The 25,486-nt window shown below is 43.0% G+C and overlaps 1 protein-coding gene across 2 annotated transcripts in view; it reads right to left on the bottom strand.

Annotated features, from left to right (window-relative positions):
- The window catches only part of lysmd4 (LysM, putative peptidoglycan-binding, domain containing 4), a 47,814-nt gene that overhangs the window by 14,473 nt on the left and 7,855 nt on the right, over window positions 1-25,486 (bottom strand). For both annotated transcript variants that reach the window (XM_078241506.1, XM_078241505.1), the window contains exon 2: window positions 1,343-1,629. In XM_078241506.1, coding sequence (XP_078097632.1) covers window positions 1,343-1,618 — 276 coding nt within the window. In that variant the 5' untranslated portion in view covers window positions 1,619-1,629. The remainder of the gene's footprint in view (window positions 1-1,342; window positions 1,630-25,486) is intronic.

The raw sequence follows: 25,486 nt of genomic DNA on the forward strand, positions 1-25,486 counted from the left end.
AAAGAGGGCGTTACCAAGAAAGTTTGGAACTTCACCCATAAGACTCAGCAAAACTAAATCTTTCAGCAGTCTTCATCTTTGACAGCCAGTAATGAACCCATGTTTTAATGATGGGGAGTCTTTATATTAAAAAAAATCACATCTTGAAGGGTGTCTAAGCAATGTTCCCGCTAACCCTGGAAGGTAGGATGTAGGCCTTGTTCTGGGACTATTACCACATGTGCACAGTGGGGACTGCATAAATACATTTTAAAAGAAACACTGCTGTCTAAACTCTATCTGTAAACAGAAATTAAGAGTTTCAGGGTCCAAGTCTCATTTTGGCAGAATCTACAAAGATACAAGGCACAATATCTAGGTTTTCATTAAAATACTGGCGATCTTATCCTTTTCAAATTGATGAGTTAAGACAATGTTGAAGAATCTACAAGGATTCCCCTCCAGGGGCTTATATCACATACACAAGCCGCAGCCTCATTCTTTCTGAGCTAATTAATTGCAAGTCTATCACAAAAGAATATTTTCAGTAAGCCACTATTTAAGTCTCAGTAATTGCCATTTCAAATAGCATCAGGTCCCAGCCAGCAAACTAAGTGCAAATGTCTGAAATACAGAATGTCACCTCAGCAGGGATAAAAGAAATCCTGACAGGGCTTCCTGATCACTCCACAAGTACATCAGCACACTTCTTGCACCGGTAGCAGCAGGGGTGGTAAAGCACGCAGCAGGAACTCCCTTCCGCACTGAAGGCGGATTGTATAGTACAATCTGTGTCTGTGAGAAGATTATAAACTAAACTTGCTTAAAAGTATTAATAGGATGAAACAGCTTGCATTTATATAGCACCTTACACTACCTCAGGATGCCCAAAGTGTTTTGCAGCCAATTAAGCACTTTGCAGTCACTGCTGTAACAAAGTCAATGAACACCTCCTGGGGAGACCTATTAAATGGATAATATCCAAGTTTAAAGTAAACTGAGAAGAATAATAGGAAAGAGGTATTTTGGGGTGGACTTTCCACAAAGTGGCAAACAGGACTTCTGCTTACCCCGATGAGACCCACAGAACCCAGACCCATTTTCTTAGAGCAGGGTTTATTACTTGGACGATTCCTGCTGCCGAGAGACCGACAGTTACATCAATGAAACGGCGGTGTTGCAATGAAGGAGCTTAAAGGGACAGAAAGAATTGCAATGTACACAGGTAAATGACCAGGGGTTAGATGGCTAAGGTTATTTGACCCAATAATAAAACACTTTCATTGTTACTGTGACCTATAAAAAGGAGATTAACTTGCTTGCATGCAATCAGATTGAGAAGTTCTGGCTGACTTGCACTTACCGAACAGCCATACTGCAAGGCAAAAGTATTAAGGTTGTCACCGTCAACAACCTCTCGAACAAGAAACACTGTATTGTTGGACTTGCCCTCAGTGACACTGGGCCACTGACACTCTCGACCTCTGGGCCGCAGTTCAATGCTGTCCTTGTCTTCGTCAGACGACTCATCGGATGTTGCTGCATCACTCCCAAATAGATAAGTTTGGCCATCTTGTGAAGCGTGAATGTCTACAGGTGCCTGGAAGGATCTTGTCTGCCCATCTTTCAGTCTCATCATACTATTGATACCTGTAAGAGACAGAATTAAATCTTGTGTTTATTCAAGTAAATCTTGTATTCTGAAGTGCAAGCTTCCATTCCCAATTCTCTTCCTGCACCTCGTGGTGCTTTAAGGCAGACCTGTTTCCACAGCTAGTAATTCTCGGACCAGCTCGCTTGTCTGTCGCTGGGCGCTATTCCACATCAAGCCTGGCTGACCAGGGGTTTCTTGCACTCTTACCACCTGCCATTGGCATGTTTGGAAGGATTTGCAGGTTGACACTCAATCTGTTTGGCCATGTTATGAATGCACCCTCCTTGGCCATCAAGTCCTCAGGTGGAATTGAACCAGGAGCTTCTGACTCAGAGACAGGGGCGCTACCCACTGTGCCACAAGAGTAAGGGAGTTTAGTTTTGTGTAATGACGTGAACATAGGCAGTTGTATTTGACTACAATATTGTACGAATAACAGAACTCAGAGGCAGAGGCATTCTCTGGTTTCATCTTTTAAACTAACATAAATACCAGAATTCAAGAATCAAGGAGTTATCAGGAACTGGCAAAGCTTTTTCAAATTTAACTCATTGTTAATACAGTACAGGCAAAACAGAGATCTTTGGGAATGTACAGTCACCAGAGGGATATTCAAAGTTCCTTTTACCCCTTTTCAAACTTTGTTTATATTGTATTTTTTGTGCTAAATTTATTCAAACAGTAGCTTGCAAAATTGTCAAATCGGATTCTGTTGTGCCATCTTCCAAGTTGCAGCCAGGCTGGTGATCTGCTGGTGGAGTTTTTGAATGTGTGATGTATACCTGTTTAGTATGAATCACTGCGCTACACAAATCAGAAATAAGCTTCTGCAACAACTGAATGACATGGGAAGGGTTAAAAGCCTTTGTCAATTAAAATCTATATCCTTGCAAAACAAGGATGTGGTTGTGGTTATCCTAGCTTGGATAAGATTGTTGACAAGATAATGAATGTTTAAGCTTCAACGTGAATAAGTGTTGGCATGGAAAGGCCAAGTTGATGTGGCAAACCATGGAAAAATAATGGAGGACATTGGAGAGAAGTGAAGTGGAGTGCAGGAAAATGGCCGCCTGCACTCAAGTGTGCAATTAACTTTTGAAAAATAATGGACTGAACTGTAACAAAATAATCTATGGATAGCTAAAATAGGGAAGAAGACTGTGCAAACCAGAGGATGGTGAAGATGAAGAGTGATCTTTAAAAGAAATTTCAATATTGAAACATTAGTATAGTAAGCATACCAGAATTTATATTGTAGTTGAACTATTAATACAAGATACATATTCTAAAAATATTAATATTTTTCTCAAAAGTTTATAAGGAACCAGTTTCCAAGTTAAATAAATGAGATTTAATCAAACCAAGTCCCTCATTTGTGGATCCAAACTAAAATCTGAACTATTCAGTTTGGTTCCCTCAAACTCGGTAGACTACACCAATGTCTTAATATAGGATAAGTGGAAGAATTTACGTTTAGAGGTCTAAAGAGTGTTAATAATAGTGGAAATATAACAGAGTAATATCACATTACCACTTGCAGTGTGTTATTGCAAACTTTCTTTTTGTATTCACGACAATTTAGATTATACAGTTTTAGTGTCACAGGAAAGCAGAAGGCAACGAAGTTGACAGGAGAACAATTGTCACTAACATCACAAACCCAATACAAGTGTTAGAGCACGTTCTCTCACAGGCTTCAAATAACTCCTCATATATTGTTACCCATGTTCTAATGAACAGCCTATATTCCTGTAACTGTGAAATAACAGCACCAGCACAGTTACTCTTTACTGATATTTTATTTTCAGGTTTAATGGTTATCTTATGTCAAAGAACAAAGAACAATACAGCACAGGAACAGGCCCTTCGGCCCTCCAAGCCCGTGCCGCTCCCTGGTCCAAACTAGACCATTCTTTTGTATCCCTCCATTCCCACTCCGTTCATATGGCTGTCTAGATAAGTCTTAAACATTCCCAGTGTGTCCGCCTCCACCACCTTGCCTGGCAGCGCATTCCAGGCCCCCACCACCCTCTGTGTAAAATATGTCCTTCTGATATCTGTGTTAAACCTCCCCCCCTTCACCTTGAACCTATGACCCCTCGTGAACGTCACCACCGACCTGGGGAAAAGCTTCCCACTGTTCACCCTATCTATGCCTTTCATAATTTTATACACCTCTATTAAGTCTCCCCTCATCCTCCGTCTTTCCAGGGAGAACAACCCCAGTTTACCCAATCTCTCCTCATAACTAAGCCCCACCATACCAGGCAACATCCTGGTAAAGCTCCTCTGCACTCTCTCCAAAGCCTCCACGTCCTTCTGGTAGTGTGGCGACCAGAACTGGACGCAGTATTCCAAATGCGGCCGAACCAACGTTCTATACATCTGCAACATCAGACCCCAACTTTTATACTCTATGCCCCGTCCTATAAAGGCAAGCATGCCATATGCCTTCTTCACCACCTTCTCCACCTGTGACATCACCTTCAAGGATCTGTGGACTTGCACACCCAGGTCCCTCTGCGTATCTACACCCTTTATGGTTCTGCCATTTATCGTATAGCTCCTCCCTACATTATTTCTACCAAAATGCATCACTTCGCATTTATCAGGATTGAACTCCATCTGCCATTTCTTTGCCCAAATTTCCAGCCCATCTATATCCTTCTGTAGCTTCTGACAATGCTCCTCACTATCTGCAAGTCCTGCCAATTTTGTGTCGTCTGCAAACTTACTGATCACTCCAGTTACACCTTCTTCCAGATCGTTTATATAAATCACAAACAGCAGAGGTCCCAATACAGAGCCCTGCGGAACACCACTAGTCACAGGCCTCCAGCCGGAAAAAGACCCCTCCACTACCACCCTCTGTCTTCTGTGACCAAGCCAGTTCTCCACCCATCTAGCCACCTCCCCCTTTATCCCATGAGATCCAACCTTTTTCACCAGCCTACCATGAGGGACTTTGTCAAACGCTTTACTAAAGTCCATATAGACGACATCCACGGCCCTTCCCTCGTCAACCATTCTGGTCACTCTTCAAAAAACTCCACCAGGTTAGTGAGGCATGACCTCCCTCTCACAAAACCATGTTGACTCTCGTTAATGAGTTTATTCCTTTCTAAATGCGCATACATCCTATCTCTAAGAATCTTCTCCAACAACGTCCCCACCACGGACGTCAAGCTCACCGGCCTATAATTACCCGGGTTATCCTTCCTACCCTTCTTAAATAACGGGACCACATTAGCTATCCTCCAATCCTCTGGGACCTCACCTGCGTCCAGTGACGAGACAAAGATTTGCATCAGAGGCCCAGCGATTTCATCTCTCGTCTCCCTGAGCAGCCTTGGATAGATTCCATCAGTTCCTGGGGATTTGTCGGTCTTTATATTCTCTAACAAACCTAACACTTCCTCCCTTGTAATGGAGATTTTCTCCAACGGTTCAACACTCCCCTCAGAGACACTCCCAGTCAACACATCCCTCTCCTTTGTGAATACCGACGCAAAGTATTCATTTAGGATCTCCCCTACTTCTTTGGGCTCCAAGCATAAGTCCCCACTTTTGTCCCTGAGAGGTCCGATTTTTTCCCTGACAACCCTTTTGTTCCTAACGTATGAATAAAATGCCTTGGGATTCTCCTTAATCCTGTCTGCCAAGGACATTTCGTGACCCCTTTTTGCCCTTCTAATTCCCCGTTTGAGTTCTTTCCTACTTTCTTTGTACTCCTCCAGAGCTACCTCCGTTTTTAGCTGCCTGGACCTACCATACGCCTCTCTTTTCTTTTTGACCAGTCCCTCAATTTCCCTGGTTATCCACGGTTCTCGAATCCTACCCTTCCTATCCTTCTTTTTTACAGGCACATGCCTGTCCTGCAGCCCTAACAACTGTTCCTTAAAAGACTCCCACATGCCAGATGTGGATTTACCCTCAAACAGCCTCTCCCAATCAAGAGCTGCCATTTTCTGCCTAATCCCACTAAAGTTAGCCTTCCCCCAATCCAACACCTTACCCTTGGGACACCACTCATCCTTTTCCATCACTATGCTAAAGCTAACAGAATTGTGGTCACTATTTGCCACATGTTCCCCTACCGAAACTTTGAAGACCTGACCGGGCTCATTCCCCAGTACTAGGTCCAGTATAGCCCCCTCTCTAGTTGGGCTACCTACATATTGTTCCAAAGAATCCTCCTGTACGCATTTTACAAATTCCTCCCCATTCAGAGTCCCAGCTCTCAGCGATTTCCAGTCTATACCAGGGAAATTGAAGTCTCCCACTACAACAACCCTATTTTTCCTGCACCTATCCAGTATCTCCTGACATATCCGTTCTTCGCTTCCCTTGGGCTGTTGGGGAGCCTGTAGTACACCCCCAACATAGTGACTGCACCCTTCCTGTTTCTAAGCTCCACCCAGAGTGATTCGGCACGGTAGCACAGTGGTTAGCACTGCTGCTTCACAGCTCCAGGGTCCTGGGTTCGATTCCCGGCTCGGGTCACTGTCTGTGTGGAGTTTGCACATTCTCCTCGTGTCTGCGTGTGTTTCCTCCGGGTACTCCGGTTTCCTCCCACCGTCCAAAGATGTGCGGGTTAGGTTGATTGGCCAGGTTAAAAATTGTCCCTGAGATGTGTAGTTAGAGGGATTAGCGGGTAAATATGTGGGGGTAGGGCCTGGGTGGGGTTGTGGTCGGTGCAGACTCGATGGGCCGAATGGCCTCCTTCTGCACTGTAGGGTTTCTATGTTTCTATGTTACACGACCCCTCTGAATTGTCCTCCCTCTGCACCGCTGTAATATGCTGCAAATGTCACCCTCTTTTGTTCTATGACCTGGTTCCTTCGACAAGTGAAGCAAAATCACCTGTAACTAAATGCATCAATTAAAAGCAGGTGAACGGGTAACAATAAATACCAGCAGGATCAGATGTCAAAAATTACCACTTTATATTGATTTGATTTATTGTCACATGTATTAGCATAAAGTGAAAAGTATTGATTCTTGCGCGCTATACAAAGCATACCGTTTATAGAGAAGGAAAGGAGAGAGTGCAGAATGTAGTGTTACAGTCATAGCTAGGGTGTAGAGAAAGATCAACTTAATGCAAGGTAAGTCCATTCAAAAGTTTGACAGCAGCAGGGACGAAGCTGTTCTTGAGTCGGTTGGTACGTGACCTCAGACTTTTGTATCTTGTGCAAAGATAATGAGCTTAAAAAAGATAGAACACACTGTACATAAAACAGCTCTGAGATGATAATCAATTATTGTGAAGTGTAATGACTGCAGTTACATAAACAAACGTGGCAGAAACCGTGCACACTATAGGAGGTGAATCAACCATCTATTCTTTATAATATTTCTAGAGGCAGAAATGCTGGTACAGTTAAAATACATGAATAGAATGGGAATAGAGGGATACGGTCCCCGGAAGAGTGGGGAGTTTTAGTTCAGTCTGGCAGCATGGTTGGTGCAGGCTTGGCGGGCCGAAGGGCCTGTTCCTGTGCTGTAATTTTCTTTGTTCTTTGTTCATTGGTTGGGACTATGTTATTGTAAAATTAACTTTTAAATCATGCATCCCTGTATTTAAGCATCCAGCTACGTACAGAGTATAATTTATGACTATTATTACACAATGAGTTTAGCAAGTTCCTTCTAAAGTGCAAATATAGAAATCGACACAGCCTATCAGGAAGTCACGGTCAGCATATAATGTGTAGCTTTTCTTTGTTTTTACATCTCCAGGGAGTCTTTAAATGAAGTTATTGTCTATTCATAGTTTTGAAATGCTTATTTTGTAACACAGAACATTGTACACATTGTACGATGGGCAGTACAATCCACAAGGAATAGTCAAGCTGCATTTAGGATTAGAAAATCGATTTAACATACAGCAATAACTAACATTTCTACATGTAGGATAAAGTTTTCTATTAGCCTATGTTATTTATTTGGGAAAGTACTACTTCTTTAGGGTAGTCCACCAGACTTTACAAGTTTGAGTTGCAGCTGTGGAACTTTTTACTAAATGGGGAGAGTTTACATAACTAACTTATTCAGACTGCAATAACAGCAACTTCATTTATATGGCAAATCTAACACAGATAAATGTCCCAAAGTATTTCATAGAGGCATGGGGAAAAAGGCACCAAGCCAAAAAGTGGAGGGATTTGGTGGTTCTTGCAGCTTGATTAAAGAGTTGGGTTTTGAAGAGGAACAGGGGGGTGGAAAGTAGGTGCTCCTGCTAACGATAGGACGACAGAAGGCTATATTTATACTTAAACAGGAAGGAGATATCTTATTGGGACGGGGGGGGGGGGGGGGCGGGGTTTGCACTGTTGTGGAGGGGGTTGGTGTCTAGAGTAAGTTACAGTGTTAGGGAGGAGTGAGGCCACGGAACAATTTAATAACAATACGAATTTTAAATCTGAAGCACTGGCAACAAATAGTCAGCACAAGTCAACGAAAATGAGAATGACAGACCAGTGGAACCTGGTGTGGTATAGCAGATATTAGGCAATACTGAACTCTTCATATATTGGTGTATATATGAAATCAGCTTATTGCTGAATTTTCTATGGTGTAGACATTGAGAAAAGTCAAAATTCGCACAATCAAGGCCACACTTGCAAGCAAGTATTTTGGTGGTGTTAATTGACATTACAGGCAGGAACAGTTCGATTGTCATTCTCAGATGGTATTAGAGCACAGACACCAAGGTTTATTTTACATGTTTGAAATCAGATTCTCGATTCGAAGATTTTTTTCCATCTGTGAACACTTCATTATCACACAAGTTATGACAGGTCGGTCAAAATTGCCTCATTCAGCATGTTGGAGAAGACTGATTGCTATTGGTGGTTAATGCAGAAATTAGGATTTTAGAAAATGTTTCAACCCTCCACGTCCTGCAATAGGAAACTAAAAATAGTTTGGTGTCAATTATTAAATTTCTGTACTTTGTTGACTGAAGCCGAACTGTAATCTATTTTTAATTCCAATGGTTATTTTGAGAACATTGCAACATCCTTAATTCCGAACAGCTGATGCCACAACTGCAACAATGGCTTGAATATTTAAAGTTTATTTATTATTGTCACAAGTAGGTTTACATTAACACTGCAATGAAGTTACTGTGAAAATTCCCCTGTCGCCACACTCCAGCGCCTGTTTGGGTTCACTGAGGGAGAATTTAGCATGGCCAATGCACCTAACCAGCACGTCTTTCGGACGGTGGGAGGAAACCGGAGCACCTGGAGGAAACCCATGCAGAGATGGGGAGAACGTGCAGACTCCGCACAGACAGTGACCCAAACCGGGAATCGAACCAGAGTCTCTGGCGTTGTGAGGCAGCAGTGCTATCCACTGTGCCACCATGCCACCCTAATTTAAAGAGTCAGGGAGAAATCTCTACTATTGCAGTCAACAGCGAATTGGGTTAAAAATCAATGTTTGCTTCAGGGTCGTCCCTTTAGCCTATGACCAAGGTTACTTCATACAAAGTTTTGCATACACTGATGTACATCTTTCAAAAGAAAGCTGGGGTTGGGGAGTGTTGATTAGAGAGACTGCTTTGTTAACAGAAGGAAATTATTTGAAATGTAATCCTTATTCCCCATTCCTAAACTACTGCCAACAGTGGCATAAACATCTCCACCTAAACAATTACGCAATAACCACTTGAATAAGTTCCACCACACCCAGTTATCTAATTGTTAAAATCTCTAGTAGCACAGCCAAAATCAACCAGGCACTAATAGCAAATAAGAAGTCATACATCTTTTGCACTCTTATCAATCTTTGAGGCTTCCCATTACAGTACAAGGTGACATGACACGTCAGTAACATTCTTATTACCCGGTCAGAGGTTATGGTTTTCAATCATCATGGTGAGCACGTCTTGGCTCACATTATCATGCAATTGCCAAAGTCGCATTTGTATTTTTTTTTAAAAACATGTATTTTCTCTCTCAGGACGTGGGTGCCGCCAGCATTTTTATTGCCAAGCCCTAATTGCCCTTGAGACGGTGGTGGTGAGCCACCTTCATGAACCGCTGCAGTCCCTCTGGTGTAGGTACACCCAGAGTGCTGTTCGGGAGGGAGTTCCAGGATTTTGACCCAACAACAGTGAAGGAACTGCAATATAGCTCCAAGTAAGGAGTGCACGTGGTTTGGAAGGGAACACGCAGGTAGTGGTGTTCCATGCAACTGTTGCCCTTTTTCTTCTAAGTGGTAAAGTTCATGGGTTTCGAAGGTGCCTTGGTAAGTTACTGCAGTACATCGAGGTACATACGGCTGCCACTGTGCAGCAATGGTACAGGAATGGGATGCCAGGTATTGAACTTATTAGAGATGCACTCATCAAGTGGAGACTATCCCAATACACTCCTGACATAGAATCCTTACAGTGCAGGAGGCCATTCTGCCCATAGAGTCTGCACCAACCACAATCCCATCCAGGCCCTATCCCCATAACCCCATGTATTTATTCTAGCTAGTCCCCCTGGCACTAAGGGGCAATTTAGCATCATGGCCAACCCACCTAACCCACACATCTTTGGACTGTGGGAGGACACTGAAGCACCCGGAGAAAACCCACGCAGACACGGGGAGAACGTGTAAATTCCACACTGACAGTGACCCAAGCCGCGAACTGAACATGGGTCCCTCGCACTGTGAAGCGGTGCTAACCACTGTGCCACCCCAAGACATGTGTCTTGCAGATGGTGGACAGGCTCTAGGGAGTCAGGAGGAGAGTTACTTCTACAGAATTGTATTGTGTGCAGTTTTAATCTCCTGATCCAAGAAAGGATATACTTGCTATAGAGGGAGTGCAGCGAGGGCTCAGATTCTGATTACTGGGATGGCAGAATTGTGGTACGAGGAGAGATTGGGTTGACTAGGCCTGTATCCACTGGAATTTGGATGAATGAGAGGGGATCTCATTGAAATGTACAAAGATTCTGACAGAGCTGGACAGACTAGATGTTGTTGTTTCCTCTGGCTGGGGGTGGGGGAGTGTCTAGAACAAAGGATCACTGTCTCAGGATATGGGGCAGGCCGTTTAGGACTGAGACAAGGAGAAATATCTTCACTCAGGTGGATGGTAAACCTATGGAATTCTCGACCATAGAAGGCGGAGGAAGCCAAGTCACTAAATACATCTGAGGAGGAAATGGATAAGATTTCCACACCAGCCCAACCTTTTCCTTTATGCAAATCACTAGAAAGTCATTTTACGTTCCACAACATATGCAAGCCACTTTAAACATTTTTTTAAACATAGCCTAGATCAACAGGTATTAAAAACATAGCTATTTCTAATAGTTTATGACGCACACTCTCAAATACATTGCACTGGTCACAGTGCATTTACCGACAATAGACCTACTAGTGGAAACAGATAATGCTTACCTAATGAGAAGGCTGATGTTTATTTCCCCCACGGATCCTCATGGGCCACAGGTTGGGAAGCACTGTTCTAGACTCTAAAGGTGTTAAGGGGTATTGGGAGAGCATGGGAGTATGGTGTTGAGGTACAGGATCAGCCAAGATCACATTGAATGGCAGAGCAGGCTCGAAGGGCTGGATGGCCTACTCCAGGTCTTATTTCCTATATTTTTATGGAACTGAGATGATTGAGTTACTGCATTACATCAAGGTACGTACAGCTGCCACTGTGTGGCAATGGTACAGGAATGGGATGTTGGAGGTGCTGAGTGGGATGCCAGGTGTTGATCCTATTGGAGATGCACTCATCAAGTGGAGAGTATCTCACTCACCTCCTGACTCCCCCAGAGCCTGTCTGCCATCTGCAAGGCATATGTCAGGAGTGTAATGGGATACTCTCCACTTGGTGAGTGCATCTCCAATAAGGTCAACACCTGGCATCTCATTCAGCACCTCCAACATCCCATCCCATTTCTCCAACAACCATTAGCATCTTCTTCTGTGACTGCCATTGCTGGATTCTCCCCCATTTCTATTGACTCCAGTTTTGCCAAAGCTCCTTGATGCCACATTCATTCAGTCAAATGCTCTCAAGCTGAGTCACTCGCACCTCACCTCGAGTTGAGCTTCTTTATCCATATTCAGACTAGGGCTATAATGAGGTCAGAAGCTGAACTACCCTGGGGGAAGCCAAACTGAGGGTCAGTGAGCAGATCTATCACTTTGCTGATGATCGAGAGTAAACTGATGGGGCGGTAATTGAATTTTGTCCTGTATTTTTATGGACAAACCATACCAAGGCAGTTTTCCACATTGTCGGGTAGATGCCAGTGTTGTAGCTGTACTGGTATAACTTGGTTAAGGGCACAGCTAGCTCTGGAAAACAAGCTTTCAGTACTATTGCTGAAATGTTGTCAGGGCCCATAACTTTTGCAGTATTTCATATCTTCAGCCATTTCTTGATAACATGAAGACTGGCATTTGTGATGCTGGGACCTCTGGAGGATGCAGCGATGGATCAATCAGCACATCTAGCTGAAGATTACTGCAAAACCTTGAGCCTTGTTTTTGCACTGATGGCTGGGCTTCCCCCATCATTAAGGATGGGGATTTTTGTGAAGCCTCCTCCTCCAGTTGTTTAATGTCCACCACCATTCATGGCTGGATGTGGCAGGATTACAGAGCTTAGATCTGATCACTTAGTTCCGTCTATTGCATGCTGCTTTTATTATTTGGCACACAAGCAGGCCTACAAGTCCTACATGTCCACTACGACTCTCACCAACTTTTACAGATGCATCTTAGAAAGCATTCTTTCTGGTTGTATCACAGCTTGGTTTGGCTCCTGCTCGGTCCAAGACTGCAAAAAACTACAAAGGGCCATGAACGAAGCCCAGTTCATCACATAAACCAGCCTCCCATCCACTGACTCGGTCTACACTTCCTGCTGCCTTGGAAAAGCAGCCAGCATAATCAAGGACCCCACGCAGTCTGGAAACACTCTCTTCCACCTTCTTCCGTCAGGAAAAAGCTACAAAAGATGCAACAAGTAGGCCTGTTGCATGTTCCAGTGGTTGATGTCGCTGCTAAATATTTCACAGTACATTTCAGAGAAGAGCCGGAAGCTCTCCCAGTGTCCTTTCCAACATTCCTCCCTCAACCACCACCAGATTTCATAACCATTTGTCTTGTTTCTGCTTTCGGGATGATGCTGTGCACAAAATAGTTGCTGCATTTGCCTACCCTACAGTCAGTGAACTCCAAGCTCAACACGTACAATGGATGGAGAGTTGGCATTTAGTCTTTCCAGTATGGTGGCACAGTGGTTCGCACCTGCCTCACAGCGCCAGGAGCCTAGGTCCCATTCCCGGCTTGGGTCACTGTCTGTGTGGAGTCTGCACGTTCTCCCTGTGTCTGTGTGGGTTTCCTCCGGGTGCTCCAGTTTCCTCCCACAGTCCAAAGATGTCCAGGTTAGGTGCACTGGCCATGCTAAATTGCCCCTTAGTGTCAGGGGGATTATGAAGTTAAATACATGGGGTCAGGACCTGGGTGGGATTGTGGTCAGTGCAGATTCGAAGGGCCAAATGGCCTCCTTCTGCACTGTAGGGATTCTATGATTTTATAAACTGCTTTGGAAACAAATTTCAGGAATATGATACCTCCTCCTTCGCCCTCCCTATCACCAAACAAATCAAATTCAGAAGTTAAAACTTTTGCTTTGAGAAAAAGAAAATGTACTTCATGAAAAATGGCATTTCTTATAAATCCGATGTATTGATTTTGACTGTATTTCAAATCGGTAAATTGTATTTTAGGACATTTATCACACCGGACTCGACCTGTTTCGATGTGGATTCTCATTAAAATTCTACCCTTTGTTTTGAATCAACCCAAGATTACAGATATCTCTTAGACATGCATTGCTACTCAAATCATTGTCCTTGCCACATCCAGAGATCTACATTCAATGCTTTGTGTGTCATATGCACACTCTGGACATCTGGTTATAGGTAGGCCGAGAAGGTAGGGATATGTTCAGCACAACTTGTGGGGCCGAAGGGCCTGTTTGTGCTGTAGTTTTTCTATGTTTCTATCTCTTCAGCAGCATCGACTGAATTTACCTTAAAGCTGTTCTGGTACAGTTTCACTTCATCCTTTGTCAAACCGATGTTAACTTTTTTTTCCCTTCCATTCAGGGTTGAAGGATTGCAAGCTTCAACAACTCATAGGTAGTAAAACCCCTTTGATTATTCTCCTCTTCACAGACCTTTTCCCCCACTGACCCAGAATGATTTGTCCTTAGCAAAGGCCTCATCTACTCCGATTATTTCAATAGATTTTGAGCTCACAAAAGATGTTGAGTTTTTCTCCTGTTGCCTTCATACCCATATCCTTGGCCAAGACTCTGCACACCAGACCGTTTTACCATCTCCAGTATTCTCCCTCCACTTGGACCCTCCCCTTTCTTTCTCTCAACATTATCATCAAGAACCAGTCATCTCAGTTTCTTCACTCTCCCCACTCAACCTAACCTGTCTCCCTCTGAATTTGCTGCACTCCATTCTTTTGGGTCTAACATTATTATTAAACCAACTGATAAGAGTGGTGTGGTTGTTGCGTGGTGAACCTATTGCTACTTTGCGGAGACTAAATACCAACTCTCCAACACTTCCTCCTACCTCCCCCGGAACATGAACCGACCACATCAAGCCATGACCCCAGCTCTATCACTGAACTAATTTCCTCTGGAGAGACAGCCTGCAACTCCTTCCCAAGATGCACAAACTGTCTGTCCTGGTAGGCCTATTATTTTAGCCAGTTTCTGACCCACTGAACTGATTTCTTTCTTCTCAACTCTGGCTTTTTGTCCCCTTGGTCAGTCTCTTCCCAGCTACACCAGTGACTTCTGATGCCTTCAGTCTCATTTCCTGTCCTAGATGGCAGATTTCCACACACCTCTATTTCCAACTGGACATTGAGAGCCCTCTGCTTCTTCCCTGAATCAAGGCCCAACCAGTCCCCGTCCACCACCACCCTCCTCCGCCTGGTTGAACTTGTTCCCACATTGAACAACTTCTTCTTCAACCCCACTCTCTTCCTATGGGTACCTGCATGGATCCTAGATATGCCTGTCTCTTTTTCTGGGCTACGTGAAACATTCCTCATTCTAATGCTAATCCACCCTATCAAAGACAACTATAATAATGCCTTTTCCTGTTTTTGCTTTGAACTGGAAACATTCATCAGCTTTCTCTCAGATTTCCATCCTTCTCTCTATTGCCACATGGTTCACTTCTTCTTCCCTTCTGACATCTCGGTCTCCATTTCTGGGAAAGGCGATCAATGATTATTCATTATAAGCCCACTGAATCCCACAGTATCTTGACTACACTTCACCATACCCTGCTCCCTGCAAGGACTCCGTTCCATTCTCCCAGGTTCTCAGTCTCCATCACATCTGATGATGCAATCTCCATACCAGTACTTCTGATATGATTTTATTTTTCCTCAAATGAGGATTCCACTCCACCACAGTTGACAGGGCTCTTGACTGTGTCTGGCCCATTTCTCATACTTATGCTCTCACTCCTCCCTCACCCTCCCAAAAACTATGATAGGCTGCCCCTTGTCCTCAGCTTCCTCATTCGCAGCCTCAACAGATCATCCTCTGCCATTTCTGTCACATTTGTGAGACATTACTACCAAACCCATCCTTTCCTTCTCCACTTCAGCATTCAGAAGAGGCCATTTCCCTTCTCATTACATATTTCCGTGCAAGAACAGGAGATGCAGCATCTGCCTTTCATCTCCTCCTTCCTCACTGACCGAGTTCCCAAACCCTCTGAGCAAAAAGTGATTTGCCTGCACTTCTTTAAATTTAGGATAGAGTGCTCACTACTCTCAATGTAGTCCACTGTACTTTGGACAAACCCAGTGCCAGTTAGGTGATTGCTATGTAGAACAGCTTCATTCAGTCTGCAAGCATCACCTTGAGCTTCTGATTTCCTGCCACTTCAATCTGCCACCTTGCTCTCAGGTTGACCTTTGTCCTCGGCCTCCTGCAGTGTTCTAACGAAGTTCAACGTAAGCTCAAACACCACAATTTCATCTTTCGATTTGGCACTTCACAGCCTTCAGGGTTTAGCACTGAGCTCAGCAATTTCTGACTCTGCCCCCATTTTGGTTCCTTTCTCTTTGCAGGTTTTAGTTTTACTCTTGTTTTCCAGTTGCTATGAGCAGCAGGTCACCATTCTGACTTCCTTTAGACATTTAATTTCTTTTGTCTTCCACTTGACCTTTCCCTTTTGTTCTTTTTCCACCCTCCCCCCTTTCACTTCCTTAAAACCTATTACATTTCTAAGTTTTCCCACCTGCTCTGATGCAAAATCATAGACTTGGAACGTTAACTCAGTTTCTTTCTTCACAGACGATGCGTGACCTTTTGTGTATTTCCAACATCTACCGTATTTTGTTTTCATATTATATATCCCTCTTGGTAATTTTTCACTTCCAACGTGGCTCTTATTCCATGACTAGCAGATAGCAGCAATCGCCTATGCAAGCTTTAGCCAAGGTCCTGGATTTTTGGAAGAATCACATTGGTATGAACAGAAAATCCAGGTGGATTTGATTAGAGTCCAAACAATTGCAGATTAGGTGGATTGGCCATGCTAATTTGTCCAATAATAGTGTCCAAAGGTGTGCAGGTTAAGTGGATTGATAATGGGAAGTGTGTGTGGTTATCGGTAGAGGGTGGGGGAGACGGCCTGGATAAGATACTCTGTCAGAGAGTTGGTGCAGACTCGATGGGCTGAATGGCCTCTGCTGCACTGTAGGGATTCAATGATTCTATTCTATGATTCTGGATGTTGGGTGAGCTGTTGCTAACATCCCTGTTTAACGTTTCTTGTAATCCAGGTGTCTATAATGTTAAAATCATTTTTTGTAAACTCTAGCAGGACCTTGGTTCAGTTTTAGCTGTTAATCAGCCATTTGTCTAATTTCTTTGCAATATCTACAGCTAACCAACTGTAAGCATTGTTTTTGCTAATACCTGCTGGTTTCTCAACCATTGTTTACAAAACTAACCACAAATCGATATTGAATAGCTAGCTGTTAGGTAAAAGTAACATCAAAATTTACATTCATGTATTTTGCATCAATGTTGAAGTTATAAATCTGGAGCCAGTGCTTTTCTGGACCTCAGAGGAAAGCAGTGTTAAGACTCCTTGGAAGGGGCAGCTTCATGCTGACAGCAAATGCCCAAACATAGAGCAGATCAGTCAGTATCTATGATGAAATAGGACAACTTTGTGTTTTGGGTGCCAGTTCCTCTCGCCACAGATGTTGATCAACCTGATGTCAATGTATTTCTAGCACTGTCAAATTAGTTATGATGTGGAGTTGCCGGCATTGGACTGGGGTAGGCGCAGTAAGTAGTCTCACAACACCAGGTTAAAGTCCAACAGGTTTATTTGGTAGCACGAGCTTTCGGAGCGTTCCCTTCATCAGGTGAGTCACCTGATGAAGGAGCAGCGCTCCGAAAGCTCGTGCTACCAAATAAACCTGTTGGACTTTAACCTGGTGTTGTGAGACTACTTACTGTGCTCAAATTAGTTACACAGTGGGTGCACAGGTCCCGTGAATCTCCCGGCCATTATTAAATCTCTCTGCAATTCATTGCAATGTTTAAGGGTATCTCACTGCATTAACATCTAAAAATGTTTTTTATTCATTCGTGGGACATGGGGCGTCACTGGCTGGCCAACATTTATTGCCCATCCCTAGTTCCCCTCAAGAAGGTGGTGATGAGCTGCCTTCTTGAATCTCTGCTGTCCATGTTCTGTGGGTTGACCCACAGTGCCGTTAGGGAGGGAATTCCAGCATTTTGACCCAGCGACTGCGAAGGAACGGTGATATATTTCCAAGCCAGGACGGTGAGTCCTTGAACTGTACACATGAACTGGACTCTCACCCCCTAAGCAAAATAATTTAAGTTCCACACAGGTAAAGACAAACAGCAGCTGACAATCTCATATAAGACCATAAGATATAGGAGCAGAATTAGGCCATCCGGCCCTTCGAGTCTCTCTGCCATTCAATCATGTCTGATATGATTCTCAATGCTATCCTCCTGCCTTCTCCCCGTAACCCTTGATCCCCTTATTGATCAAGAACCTATCTATCTCTGGATTAAAGACACTCAATTACCTGGTCTCCACAGCCTTCTGTGACAATGAGTTCCACAGATTCATCACCCTCTGGCTGAAGAAATTCCTCTTCATCTCAGTTTTAAAGGAGCGTCCCTTCACTCTGAGGTTGTGCCCTCTGGTTCTAGTCTCTCCCACTAGTGGAAACACCCTCTCCACGTCCACTCTATCTCGGCCTCTCAGTATTCTGTAAGTTTCATTTAGATCCCCCCCCTTATTTTTCTAAACTCCATCGAGTATAGGCCCAGATTCCTCAACCGCTCCTCATATGAAAAACCCTTCATTCCTAGGATCATTCTTGTGGACTTCCTCTGGACCCTCTCCAAGACCAGCACATCCTTCCTTAGGTACGGGGTCCAAAACTGCTCACAATATTCCAAATCTGTTATCTCCAATCTAAATGCACCAACAAAAAGCAAGCCATTCCAAGTGTATGTAAGTATCATTATTTCATCCGCCAGTGTAAAAGAACTCAAATGTGGCACAGAAATATACATAGAAAATAGGAGTCGGCCATTTGGCCCCTTCAGACCTACTCCACCATTCATTATGATCAAGACCAATCATCAAATTCAACACCCTGATCCTGCCTTCCCCCATATCCCTTGATCCTTATAGCCCCAATGAGATGAGATTCTGGCACTTGTAGAATCAATACGATTTCCATTTCCTTATCCACATCTTAAATTAAATTCTCTTATCCAAGATAATCTTTTGTAAGGGAAACGAAATCAGTTAAACTATTAAAACAGGTAAAGGAGATTTTTTTAAAAATCAATTGGCACTCAAATCAGGACAATATGGCATGCACTGCAATAGTAGCATCATCTGCTTATCCTCAGTTTCACTGTGCTAGGGAGAATTAGGAAGCTTGCAAATCCAAACTCCCCACACAGTCCAGGCTCATTTTTATTTAGTTAGGTGTAGAAAAGGAGCTGAACTTGTGGGTTGGCATCTGGATAAAAGAAAGACCATAAAAGCTGCTGGACTGTCCTAAAAACAGCCGATTCATTAATGTATTTCAAGGAAGGGAAGGGAGCTAGCTGGCACCGAATAGTTTGGCCTGCAGGTGACTCCGTGCCATTTAATTATACGATTGCCAGAGTTAAGCAAATGAGGTAGAAAGTAAACCAGGTTACCTGGCTTCAACTGTTTTATTTGCATGCCAAAAGATCTAACAAAGTGGCACTCTACACAGTTGATTCAACATTGTCCACCACATTTATTCAGCTTTAATGGATTATGGTGGAAAGACCAAAATGATTTAAATCACCGAGATCCAACCTTAGCTACATAGTAACCCAAACCACCAGATCCAGAGCAGAATTCCTCATTCTGTTTGTCTGAAAGGCATCATATAACCATGGCAAACGTACTCATCCTTGACTATAAAGTTCCCTGATTGGTGCACTGTTGTGACTTATTTTCTCATCCTTCAGCCTTGTTCAATGAAGGTCTACACAGGTCAGCAAGTGGAAAACTGCGTTGCTAATCTGTTCTGGCAGACTGACAGTTCAACCTGTCTGAAAGAGATGATACATCTTCAGGTGGGTTTTGGTATCTCAGGAGACAGTAATATCGCTCCAACTATTTTACCATTCTGCCAATTGAAATTGGACCATTTAGTACAGCACTGTAAATAGGGGCGGGGAAGTCAGTTATTTAGTACGGGAAGCTATAGTTTGATAGGTCAGAAACTCATTGGATTTGTGGTTTTGCACATTGACCTTTAGAACCAGAATGTTTACATGTCAGGGATTTACTTCACGCTGCATGTTGCTGGTCTATTTATAAATAACCTTCATAATTAATCACACTGGATGCTGGGAACACAACCAAAATTCCAAACATCCAGCTGCTTTACTTCTTGTCTCTGGGATCAATTCTGCCAAGAAGACGCCAGACAGAAAATCTCTTCATGCTCTGGGAGATTAATTTAGATAGTTGCAACTAAAATTCCAAGAAGAAAAATTCCACACCAAAACACGGCCTACTACTCAAACACTGGATAATATTGAGAAGGGAAGGATTGACGGTACAAGAAATGAAGGAAGATGCTAGTGTAGTTGGGAAGCTCATGAATGGCAATGTAAGAGTGTGGTGAACTGAGTCATCTATTTCCATCGGCCAGCTGCACTCCAAACCACAAGTATAAGTAAACAGTAGGTTCAGAAAGCAATGGCAGCATAGGTCTGCTGAAATGTAGTGAATATTCAGTTGTCAGATTGAGTGAACCATCTTTGGTAACATCGGTTGGGGGAGCTGGATTTGAGCATTTGCTCAATGTAAGACTCATTTACACAGAGGGGCATGCGCACACACACAGACTGGCTCCGGGTGGAATGTAAGAGCGTGGCATGGGGAAAATGCTGTGTATAGGATAAACTGGGGAGAACTGTAAAATTGAGGCAGAATCTAGGGCACTTTACCCTTATTCTGACTTGCAATCTTTGTGGACTGAGATTGTTAAAGATCAAAACTAAAATCATAGAATGAAAGAACACAAAATGGGGCCACTCCACCCATCAAATCAATGCTAGCTCTTTGAGCTATCCAACTAAGTCCACTTTCTTGCTCTTTCCCTATAATCTCTTGTTCCTCTAATTACTTATATAATTGTCACTTAAATGTTACTACTGAATCTGCTTCCATTACACAGGCTCCAGGTGATCATCACATCTTCAGGTGAGTTCAGGTGCATCAGGAAGCAGCAATGCTGCACAAACCTTTTTATCACCCAGTTCAATATTGCAGTTGAAGCCTATCCACTGTAATAAACACCATCAACTCACTATTCGCAATAGATGATTAGACTGTGAACTGTTCTCCTCATTTAGACTTTTAGAACTATTATTCCATAATAGGAGTATGTCGAAAGACATGCAGGTCAGGTGCATTGGCCATGCTAAATTCTCCCTCAGTGTACCCAAACAGGAGCCGGAGAGTGGCAACTAGGGGATTTTCACAGTAACTTCATTGCAGTGTTAATGTAAGCCTACTTGTGACACTAATAAATATATACGGTTCTCCTAAATCAACTCGGACAATACTGCTTGCTAAATTTCATCTTTCAAAAAAAATCCAAACTCACAAAAATCTAGGCCCTAGAGTTCAGCGTGGAATAGGCTGTTAAGTACATGACTGTAAAATTCCTACATTCTTATTTGATGAATTGTTCAGCCGCAGTAGTAAATTACTTGCGAAGCTAACTAGATACAATAGCGCGAACTACACTTCAGGCTGTGAAAGTATGCAAACAATGAGTGAGATTAACATATTGTCACCAGAATGAAGAAAAGTAACAGAAGTTGTACAAGTAGGAAACCATAAACATGATGATGCAATTTATATCACAATATACCTGTGTGTATTTACATAATGTAAATAGGAGACAAATCATCTCATCTTTGTTACAGGACTTAAGAGTCACCGACTTACCAAAACATCTGCTGCAGGGTGCAGCATTGGGATAGTATCGCTGTACATACAGATAAGGGAACCCAGGAAAATGGAGCAATGATGAGTAAATAGAATTGAGATGCGGATCAGCCATGATTCCACAGAATGACAAGCTGGGTTCAATGGCCAACTTCTATGTTCCTAGTAGATCCGCATGCGTGGCAGCACTGTTGACCAGCAGGCCTTATTGTTTGGACAACTAATAGTTATTCTTCACAATTCAGTCATCGTTTTGTGTTAAACTCCAATGCTCAACTTGAATTGGTCTGGTCTGACCAGGAAACTATACATTAGTACAAAGTAGTGGGACAGTATTTATTTTAATTCTTTCATGGGATGTGGGCCTCAATGGCAAGGCCAGCATTTGTTGTCCATCCCTAACTGTCGTTTAACTGAAGGCTTGCTAGGCCATTTCAGAAGGCAGTTAAGAATCCACCATGTTGCCGTGTGTTTGGAGTCACATGTAGGCCAGATTAGGTAAGGATGGCAGATTTCCCTCCCTACAGGGCTTTAACAAACCAGATGAGTTTTCAGGACAATCAACATTGGTCTCATGATCACCATTACCCGAAATAAGCTTTCAATTCCATTTTTTAAAACTTAGATTGAAATTCCACCAGTTGCCACAATGGGATTTAAACGCATGGCCCCAGAGCATTATCTGGGTCTTTTGATTACTAGTTCAGTGACATACCACAATGCCACTGTTTCCCCCAATGATGAACAATATGACAGATAAAAGGTGAATATGATGAACTGTATGATAAACAATATATCTGAGAATGGCTGTAATTTAAATCAATTCCACTAGTCATGTAATTGGACCTCTCCCTCTTTACAGCTACTTGTACTGACAATCTCATGTTATGATCCTTGGTCCAAACCTGGGAAAATTGGGGAGGTGAGAAGGGTAAAGTGACCCAGTTAGGGACCAATAACATTTTTAAATTAGATTAAGGTTGAGATTGGGGACACATGCCTTTGGAATAAGGCTGCAAGATTTCACGGGTTTTCAACAAACAATAACAAGTTTTACTACGCAAGTGCAGGAAGATAAAGCAATTTACAATACGCATCTGATTCGAAGTATGACGTGCATGTGAATTGACAGACGAAGTATGGTCAAACACACCACACAACAGATTAAATGACAAATGCAACCAAAACAGAGACCGTGGATTTCTCAACAACCCACCCAGACGATACTAAACACCAAGTCAAACAAGCTTGTTGAAACGCTGTCTCACAAAGCATTCCCAGCTTCAACTTCAAAGATATCTCCTTGGAATTCTCTCCAAAGGTCACTCCCACTTGGATGGTTTTAACAATGGTCCACCTCACAAGGTTTCAATCTTGCGTAGCGAGATTCCTTCTCCATGGATTCTCAAACACACTCGATTCCACTTTCAGATCAATGTCAAGCAGAATACCACAGGTGCCCCAATAGCACTTTTTAAACTTAAAGTCTGCTCCCTTTCTTTAACTCAACTGCGACCTTTTCTGTCCCTTCTGCCTTCATGACGCCCCTTTTTTTACAGAACTAACTGCCGTAACACAGGAAGGTTTAAATGTCCCTTGAAAGGGAGAATACAAGTTTTTAAGGATTATGAATGGGATGTGGGGGTTCAGACATGTGGGGGGGGGGGGTTAGAGAGAGTCATTTGGGATGGTGTGGGGTCAGGACTAGTCGGGCTGAGGGTGGGTGGAGGGAATGCTTGGTCAAGCAGTCCCTCGGGGAATCGGGAACGTACCATAAGGGACTCAGCCTGTATGTTTAAAATAGTTACTCTGAACTTTTTTCCTTTCAGAATAACTATGAGTGTAAAAGTGGCAGAATCATCCAGATAGCTATTTAAATTGCTTTGTCAGATGGTTCCCAGCCCAATAGTCGAGGGAAAGTTAGCCTTCTGGACAACTGCCGGGGTAAACCCTTACATTGGAACTTCATTTGACGTTGGGAATCCAGGATATTGTAGCCCACCGCCTCACGAAGTGTTGGTCACTAACCCTTGAACTGATCTGGTAATCTATCAAAACACTCCCAAAGGGTCCCATTCTTGTTAATAGGCAGGATCCAATGTAACAAACATTGGTACATTCGGTAGCTTAAATGTTGCAATCTCTGCAAGACTGCAAATTTAGCACCCAAAGACACAATGAATTGAATTCATAACACTTGTAAATATATCATTTGCCTATTGCCACTACCTTTTGGCATGTTTGTGTGTTGAAATACTTGCCTCTAGTAAAAATGGTCGAAAACTTCAAGTTTTTAGGTGTCCAAATCACCAACAACCTGTCCTGGTCCCCCCATGCAGACGCTATAGTAAAGAAAGCCCACCAACGCCTCTACTTTCTCAGAAGACAAAGGAAATCTGGCATGTCAGCTATGACTCTCACCAACTTTTACAGAGGCACTATTGAAAGCATTCTTTCTGGATGCATCACAGCTTGGTATGGCTCCTGCTCAGCCCAGGACCGCAAGGAACTACAAAAGGTCGTGAATGTAGCCCAATCCATCACACAAATCAGTCTCCCATCCATTGACTCTGTCTCCACTTCCCGTTGCCTCGACAAAGCAGCCAGCATAATTAAGGACCCCATGTACCCCGGACATACTCTCTTTCACCTTCTTCCTTCGGGAAAAAGATACAAAAGTCTGAGGTCACGTACCAACCTCCCTGTTGCCATCAGACCTTTGAATGGACCTACCTCGCATTAAGTTGATCTTTCTCTACACCCTAGCTATGACTGTAACACTACATTCTGCACTCTCTCCTTCCCTTCTCTATGAATGGTATGTTTTTGTCTGTATAGCGCAAGAAGCAATACTTTTCACTGTATGTTAATACATGTGACAATAATAAATCAAATCAAACATATTTGCAACAGAGCAGGAATCCTGCTGTGCTGCTAATCTCCACTTCCTGACCACAGTAGTTTTTTTATTCATTCATCAGGACATGGGCATCACTGGCTCGGCCAGCATTTATTGCCCACCCCTAGTTGCCCTTGTTCAGAGGGCAGTTGAAAGTCAACCACATTGCTGGGGCTCTGGAGTCACATGTGGCCAGACCAGGCAAGGACAGATTTCCTTTTTTAAAAGGACATTAGTGAACCAGATGGGTTTTTCCGACAATTGACAATGGTTTATGGTCATCAGTAGATTCTAATTCCAGATTTTTTTTTTTGGAATTCAAATTCCACCATCTGCCATGGTGGGATTTGAATCCTGGTCCCCAGAACATTAGCTGAGTTTCTGGATTAACAGTCTAATGATAATACCACTAGGCCAACGTGCGTTTGGGATTATCAAAATTAAAATACGGTAGATTTCAGCATCTAAATCAACCTGACATATAAAGGTGACTCCATTTCTTCAGCCTCAAAATCATATTTTTACATTTAAATGCAGCATATAAATTGACCCTCCCACTTTTCAGCCCGCGATGCTGTACTCACATTAAAAATCAGTCTAAATTTTTTACCCCACAAATAGATCTTTTACACTTTATAATTGGGTGTATGGGATCAAGCAGGCAATATGGGATGTGTTGCAAAGATAAGCAAAAGTTTAAGACATGCCCACACGTGATCAAGCATGGCAAACAACAATGATGGCAACCACTCATGCCAGCAGTTCACATTTATACTCGGTATATAAGTTGACCCCTATTTTTGAAAGGCAACAAAAGTCAATTTATATAAACATTGATAGCTACGGTAATTCTGGCAGTTGCGTGTGTTATGTTTGGGTACATCCGAGGCAATATACTCAGGTCTGCAATTGCACAGGCCTTGTTTTGTGATAAACAATACATCTACATGCAAAACAATGCACTGATAAATTTGGCTGTGTACAAGTGAACTTTAATGGGGAAATTGACCTTGGGTTTCTGTTAGATGCAAATGGAGTAACACGTAGTGCAGCGTAAGTACTTAGGATCCCCACTGATAAGCCCCAATGATAAATGACTGTTGTAATTACTCTTCATTGTAAGAGGACCTGTGATAAGAGCTTATTTGGCACAATTTTGGATGTCTTTCAGGCCATGACTCAAGCCTGAAGCCCTCAGTGGGCCCTATTTCTGCCTACCCAGATCTGTATGTCAGCTTTGTTGCAAGATCTGTGCATGCAAAGGGAATAGGAGCACTTGGAATCCTGTTCCGACAAACGGTCTCACTGAACCGGTCTCCTTATGGTGTTTTAGACCTCGTATGGGAAGGATGGAAATTT

This window comes from Mustelus asterias, chromosome 24 (assembly GCF_964213995.1).
Source record: "Mustelus asterias chromosome 24, sMusAst1.hap1.1, whole genome shotgun sequence".
NCBI classification, from domain to species: domain Eukaryota; kingdom Metazoa; phylum Chordata; class Chondrichthyes; order Carcharhiniformes; family Triakidae; genus Mustelus; species Mustelus asterias.